Raw genomic sequence first — 7,875 nt, forward strand, 5'->3', positions numbered from 1 at the left:
GAGAGAGAGAGAGAGAGAGAGAGAGAGGTCCTGAAGGATTCGTGGTGAGTGAGAGTACATACACGAGGGTTTCTCGGGTGAAAATGTGGTGCACTTACCCCGCGACTGCGGCATATCCTGCGACCGGTTGTGCCGCAGCTGCAGCTGCGCCGTATGCGCGCGCAGCCACCGCCGTGTAGGTTGCTGCAGCTGCGTATGTAGCCTGCTGTGCCGTTGATAGTGGTGTCTTCAACAATGGTGAGGCTGCGGCTGGGGGGGGGGGGGGGGATGCAAGGCTCAAGCAAGCTCGAAAACAGACAGAGAGGATGATCTCAGCGAGAAACGATACTAATACGATCGTTCCTAGAGGCTCGTGTCGTTGCATACAGAAAACGTAGCTTTCTAATCTGTAGTTCTAAATGGAAAATGTCAATTGCGGCTGGAAAAGAGACATAAAACAAAAGGAATGGTAGGAAAATGTACTCAATTACAGCCATTGTCTATAAAACTGCAAATACTTCTACAATATATCCAATAAACACAAATAGAAACTTTAAATAAATGCACTCTTTTCCAATCGTACCCTCAATTGATCAATGTCTACTAGATGCGGAAGAGAAGTATACAAAAAGAATTTTAATTAGAAATAATTTAAATATCAGATATACATCAATAGAACACAACTATGAATGGTTACATCAGCATGTGTAATTTTGTTATGCAATAAATAAATATTTTAAGATGTTTAGGGATGATTAGGATTATATCAATTATAATTTTAACATTAACAGAATAACTATGACCAATTTCTTCGCAATGGCTCTGAAAAATTTTTTTATTACTGCGAACATATTTTACACTCTTATTAAATTTTATTATATATTTTTAAGAGTTAATATTCTAAAATTTGATTCATATTTATTTTATAAAATAAAATTTATTTCATATTCATTTTAAGTCTCGAAAGTAATAAACTGTCGGAATAACTGAAAATATACTAATTTTGTTTGCTAACGTTTTCTATGTGCAATTACTACGTGAAACGCATCAGCGTTGTTCGTTGCGACATCAATAGAACAGCGAGATGCAACAGCCAAGTGACATTTTCAGGCTTGAATATATACCAGTTAAAAAATATTGTCGAAATCCCTTGCATCACATTTCTCTCGCTGTTTTAAAAATGTCAGTGCATGGATATTCAAACATTTCGAGCATATATAACTAACTGTGACACTCGTAGTTGTATCTTATACAAGCTTCGAGAGGGATATTTTATTTACAAGGAACATGATCTGGTCGAAACTGATGATATTCAATATTTCTTTATGACATCAAGCGGCTATATTATCGAATATTTTGCGATAATGCAAACATTCCACTTTCTAATTATGAATCCTAAAATACAAAAACATATTAAAAATAAAAATTTTTCATCATTTACTAATTTCGAAACTATTTTTCGTACACATTGAAATGTCGAATGGAAAAATTATATTTCTAAATTTTTTCGACACAAATATTTTTTATGTTCCATATTAAATAATTTGGATAAAAAAAAACGAATATATAAATGGAGATATAATAAAAAAATTTCATGCAACATGAAGATTCATGAAAGTAGCCACGGTGCAAGATAAAAGATTTGAAAACTACAAATATAATATGAAATAGAAAAGAATTGGGATGACGAATTATCGGGCTCCTTTTTTTTCAACCTCGATGTAAGCCTGACAGATGGAAAGGAAACTATTCTAAATGTCTTCCAAAATGATCTCGAAAATACTTTTGCCTAAGTAACTCAGAGTAGAATGAAGTTTCAATAATGAAAGCTCGTAGAGACGAGCAAAAAGTGTTAAGAAAATTCCTGATACTTGTAGTATAACAATAAATAATCATTTTCTCTCTGGCGTGTCGACCATGTTGTTGTAGCTATTATGCCTGAGGTAATAAGTAAACTTGCTCGAGTGAGTCTCACAAAAGGATCGTCTATAGTATTTGGAAATACCTACGATGTTTAAACGGCGAACTCCACAAATGTTTACACGCAGCATCGAAATCTCGCTCGATGCACCAGGGGATTTATGCCCGATGAAGATAGGGCAGTTGAGAGCGCACTCACTGGCGCCAGGATGATAGCACCTACGTGCATGCATCTAGGATAGTGCAATTCGATACGCCGACGTATATATGTATCCTATTACGCGATAACGTAACACTAGCGCACTCAGATACTTGCGATTTCCATGACATTACCATTCGCGCGTTTGACCTAAACCTGAATGCAGTTTGCTCGAATACTATCGTGACAAGAGTGCTCCTAAAGCCTGGGAGAATTAAGTCCTGTTTTAAGCTCAATTGTTCGGACCACATCGTTAATTTATTGTAACATTTTATACGTAATTTTGTGCAATATTACAGAAGACACGTGTTAGGTGTATTATTTTATAAATAATATTTATGCGGTAATTATAGCCGAGTATTACATATGTACATTACATATATTATTAATAAATAATGAATAAAATAATCATATATAATAACAAAGTTACATCTACATTGTACTATATGAATGATAAAATTTCTGTCTTTTTATAGATTTTAATTAAATATATGACTATATATTTTACAATAAAAATAAGATTAAAGAGTTATTAATAAAAAAAAATCGGTGTGTGTGTGCGTGTGTGCGCACGTGTGTGGGGACATACTTACTAATAAATCTGTATTCTATGTAAATTATTCCAGGTAATTGCTAACGTATTATGTATAATTTAATGTTAACTATTCGACGAAACTTCAGTTAAATATTAAATAGATGAATTATCATTTTATTACTTCAATATTAACACAAAGAACGACGACGCAAAAGGAATATTACAGTACTGCCAGTCATAATTTCGAAACGTCGAGCATTATTATACTGTCCGTACTAATAAGTAAAATCCGTTATCTCGTTATTAATAAAAGAAAAAGACGCGAAATATATTCCAGAAATTTGTAGATATTAAATCTAGGTAATTGCAGTTGTAAAGGAATATCACAATTCAAGCATTGTCCATCGCTCGCGCTAATCATAAATTATTGCAAGCTTAATAAAGAATCGATAATATAAAAAAAAGTCCAACAACAATTTTAAAACATGTTAACCTACAATTCGTTGCAAAATTTGGAATCAATTTTTACCGAGTAAAAATATCAAAGAGCTATAAGTAATCAAATTAAAAGCTTTCAAATAGTTTTAAAATATCACAATTCTAGAGTTTGATAACATTCAGGTACTTGAAAATTTAAAAGTTCGAAAAGTGATGTGACTTTTATGTATAATTTAGTATTAGCTATTCGACAAAGCTTCAGTTAAATATTAAATAGGTGAATTAGCATTTCATTATTTCAATATTAATATAAAAAGCGATGTTTTTTTTTCGAACTTAAACTTTAAACGTAAAAGTTCTAACTTTACTATTAAATATTATTGTTTATTATTATTTATTATTATTTATTATTAAATATTATGCATTGTTCTTGGATCGTTCAAATAATTTACATGGAAAGAATAAAATATTTGCATAATGTGCAACACATGGAAGTCAAAGACATAATTGAAAAGTAACATAAAAGAAACAGACATAGGAACAAAGCATAACACAGATTTTAACCTATTAGAAGCTATGTATTCTGATAGATTGAAATCTATTATTCCCTGTTCCTATTCTGTGCTTTTCAATTATGTTTCAGGCTTCAGGTTTTAATAATGCAGACAGAAAATACAATTTTTGAACAGAGCTACTCGTAACTCTGCAAGAATGACAGCGTTATTGAGCGTTCAATAATTTTTGACATCGCAGAGGTCTGTAAATAGCGACTTGCAGCGTGAATTGGCTGACCGGCTCACATATCGCGACGAAAACACAATTTAGTCGGCGCCAGAAACTTTCAGCGGTCAGGAACGGGTTGTTATTCGACGTTTTGTCACGAAAAAAGACAGCGGGGGGGGAGGAGTGGGAGGGTAGGTGGAGGCGAAACGGCGAACGAACTGTTTTGCTACCAGGAAGAAAACAGGACGTATTGAAAACGGAGTGAGAGGCGCCAAGTTGCTCCACAAATTTTCTTGAATGAAATTTCGTTCTCGAACTGTTCAAAATACGCGGAGATTCTGTCAAAGAGTTGCGTCGTGTTTCTCACAATGATTCGATCTTACTGCGGTGAGAATTACGTAATCCCTTCAGCGTATACGACCGCAATGATTCGCTTTCGATGAAATATCGTCGGAAACAAGGAGATAATAATTTCTCGCGAATCCAATTTCCGGGGTCAACCGACCAGAAGTGTCGAGATCGTGGCAAGAAATGGTTCTCTTGTCGCGCGCGAAACTGATGATTATAGCTTTTTATCTCGCAGTTACATCGATTCAGCATCTCGTTGTGGTTGGACTCGCGAGTACTTTTTTTCGCGTCTGACAGTGATAAAGGTCGTGGAAAGTAAGCTTTGCTTAGCGTTTCGAAAAATGCATGAAAGATAACATCTTTCCTAATGCAAAAAGGATAGAATCATGCAATTTTGTTTTAATTAACTTAAAAATTTTAGAACAGAAAAGAGATCAACAAATGTTTTACCTATTATTTTGAATTATTATTATTATTATTAAAATTTTATTTAATCATATTTGCTATCCTTTGTTATGAATAAAATTTTTAGTGAACTGATCTTAACATCTTTACTTTTCCGCATGTATTAGCAAACATTTCACGTTGTAATAATAAAAATTACATTTCTGCAAGCCTAATTGATTTTAATAATTGAATAGAGTAGAAAATTGAAGGAAAACTGGTCTGCTTTTCTTTGGATTACTTCGACTTTCCATCTTTTCGCTCCTTCTTTCTTTATGTACCTTTTATTAACGTTATGGTATATATTAAGAAGCTAAAGGTGAAAGCCTTAATTTTTATTCGCGACTGTAAAAACATCTGATGGATAACAAGGAGGCAAGAACATCTTTTGCCAATTATAGTATACAAACTGTATAACTTATATTATTCGCTGATGGAAAGCTAGCTGTAGGTCCAACGAGCCTCAATTATAAGCTAACGAAAAGATTTTCAAAATATTTTGTTGATACGGCATTTTGATCTCTCTGGAGAAGACACGCAGATTAAACCAGTGCGGCCGAACTAATTATTGAACCAAAGTTAAATAAAAACCAAACATTTTAACCCTATCGGGAACTTTCCGCGATTTTCAAAGTTGAACTGTGTTGTTCACAGTTGCTCTATACACATTTACTGTACTGAAAAGTATATTCATTAATATTTATTCATATTTTTACAGATATAGAGAAAACAATCTAATATTTTGCATAATAAAATAAAATGAAATAAATTATCATTGAAGATCATAAGATTAAATTTCTACGGAATATTTATAGAATACGATTATTATTGCAAGACTTTTCCTCTTTAAAATTTAGCTTTGACATTTTGTAATCTAATTATGAATTCAACAGACTAAATACAGAAAGAATAGTTTCGCTGAAATATTTAAAAATTCAGATAGATACAGATTTGAAAATAATTTTATTGGTCTACCAAAATAATTATGTGAGACGCTCGCGCGAATTGCTTATTTCTAGAATAGCGAAACTTTTGATGACATTACTCATCGTGTTTGAGATTTTTTGAATAATTATTTTGGCAGTTTAATGAATTATTTTCAGATTTCTATCTAAATTTAGATACTTCAGCAAAATCATTCTTTCCGTGTGTATCTATAATTCTATAAGGATTATTATATTTTTTATTACGTTTAAAATAATTTATTACGCGACAAGTTGTTTCTTATTTTTACATCCCATTTTCTATCAATTATCTGTATATTTTTTTCTGATGTTCTTCGAATTTAAGTTTTACGATTAACGTCTCAAAAGAAGAGGAAATGCAGTAAATTCATATAAATAGCTAGAATATATGGGCCCATTTCGCGCTGTGTGCCATTGACATTTAACACACGAATATCTTCGCGCTATCTGGCTAGGATGAGCCCGTCAGTCGTAATATGACGTGTGTTCCTCGATGACGTTGATTTACGGAGGTCTCTCAACAAAGTCGAAGAAGAGGTTGGCAATTGGGCCGACTCTGTTACGTGGACGGCTCGTAAATTCTCCGTACGAACGAGGTTTCTTCACCAATGAAAACGTGGGTGGCAACGAAAAAAAGCACGCGTCTGACGGGATGTTGGCTGTCAAATTTGCAGATTGAGCCCATCCAAATTAGCCGCAAAAAAAATTCTGAGCGCGTACGCCTGGATAATTTATAACTCAGCTCGTTTGAAGACACCCTTCATGCTTTCTGATCACGAATTTTCATCAAACGCGAGAATCCTGTTTTTCTATTAGCGCGCCATTTAACGTTTCATTAATCGCATTTGATTATTATTTACGTGCAAGATTCATTTTACGTGTTACTAACCTCGTTTTTACATTCACGCGTTATCGATAAACGAACGATTTATTTAATGTTTATTTCCATTCGATAAGCAACTTAAAGTTTATACGATAACGACGAGAAAGCAATATTACAATTTTTATGCGCAGTTTGACACATTCTTGAATTTTAACGTTCACGAACAAAGATTAAAGATTTGATTAGTTATTTCTCTATAGATAGAGAATAATAGTTTTCTGTTATTTTAACATCGTGTCGCTTCAATTCCCTAAGGCTGAATTTTCTCTTATAGAATTTGAGCGAGAATTCCTGGCGCGATGTACTCTTCAATCTCTTGATATATATTCATAATAAATTTCTTTACAAGGGACATGAAAATTCCTGAAGCAATATACTTTGACTCTACGACATTCATAACAAAGCATTTGCGCAATAATGTCATAATATTGAAAGTCGACTTTTAAAGTGTCTGCCAGCGATGATCTCGTAAAGTAGTTACTCATGCATATAATGCATCCAACAAATAGTCATTGCTCAATGACTCAGAACCGCAAAATGTCTTTGCTTAGATATTTACCGGCGTTTACGACTGTATCATGTGTTTTATAGACATATTTTCGGTGTAAGATATCTCCTTTAGAAAGAGAGAGAGAGAGAGAGAGAGAGAGAGAGAGAGAACGGCAGATTATTTAAACAAAATTGATTCCGTTAATCTCCAAAATAAGTACTTATTACGAAAATGACAATTTTGCTGAAATATCTATAGACATAGATCTGAAAATAATCTTGTTGGATAAAAATGAATAAATGTAAATGCTTATCAGAGCCAACACAAGAGAGTTGTTGAAATGTGTAAAAATTTATTTACTATAATACAATAATTAATTGCGTTGGCTCTAATAGGCATTATACATTTATAATTGATTCATTCTAAATCCTAATCTGATAATTTGCGAATCGAAATAATTACGTAAGACTTTTAAATTGATTACTAAAAAGACTTTTTGTAACATTGTTCATCATGCTTGGTATTCCTATTTTGATGGTTCAACAAAATTATTTTCAGATCTATATTTAGCTTTTAGATATAGGGTAGAGCGGGGCTAGCACAGAGGCAAGTTAGTCAAATGCAAATATCTAAATAACCAAAATATATGTAGATACGTCTATGCTTGCGTAATATAGCACAAAGACAGAGTCTTTACTGTACATTAATACAATAATCTGTGTCCGGCTATCAAACAGCCAAATACACAGAGACAAAAATGTTTGGTATTTGTAACTATAATTATATATTACTATAATTACGATTATTACTGCTATAATAATAATAACAGTAACTACAATATATATATAGTTCCAGCAACAACCATAAAAAATATGGTTGTCCCAAAATATAACTATAAAATTATAGTCACTTGAACCATTTTTATGGTAATTTCAACTATTTTATGATTAT

At 32.8% G+C, this 7,875-nt stretch overlaps 1 protein-coding gene across 2 annotated transcripts in view; it reads right to left on the reverse strand.

Moving 5' to 3' along the window:
• LOC108729863 (RNA-binding Fox protein 1) overlaps nt 1–7,875 on the reverse strand; it is a 161,552-nt gene that overhangs the window by 4,445 nt on the left and 149,232 nt on the right. For both annotated transcript variants that reach the window (XM_018459202.1, XM_018459204.1), the window contains exon 10: nt 99–264. In XM_018459202.1, coding sequence (XP_018314704.1) covers nt 99–264 — 166 coding nt within the window. The remainder of the gene's footprint in view (nt 1–98; nt 265–7,875) is intronic.

Source organism: Mycetomoellerius zeteki, unplaced genomic scaffold, assembly GCF_001594055.1.
Source record: "Mycetomoellerius zeteki isolate Tzet28-1 unplaced genomic scaffold, Tzet1.0 scaffold80, whole genome shotgun sequence".
Taxonomy (NCBI): domain Eukaryota; kingdom Metazoa; phylum Arthropoda; class Insecta; order Hymenoptera; family Formicidae; genus Mycetomoellerius; species Mycetomoellerius zeteki.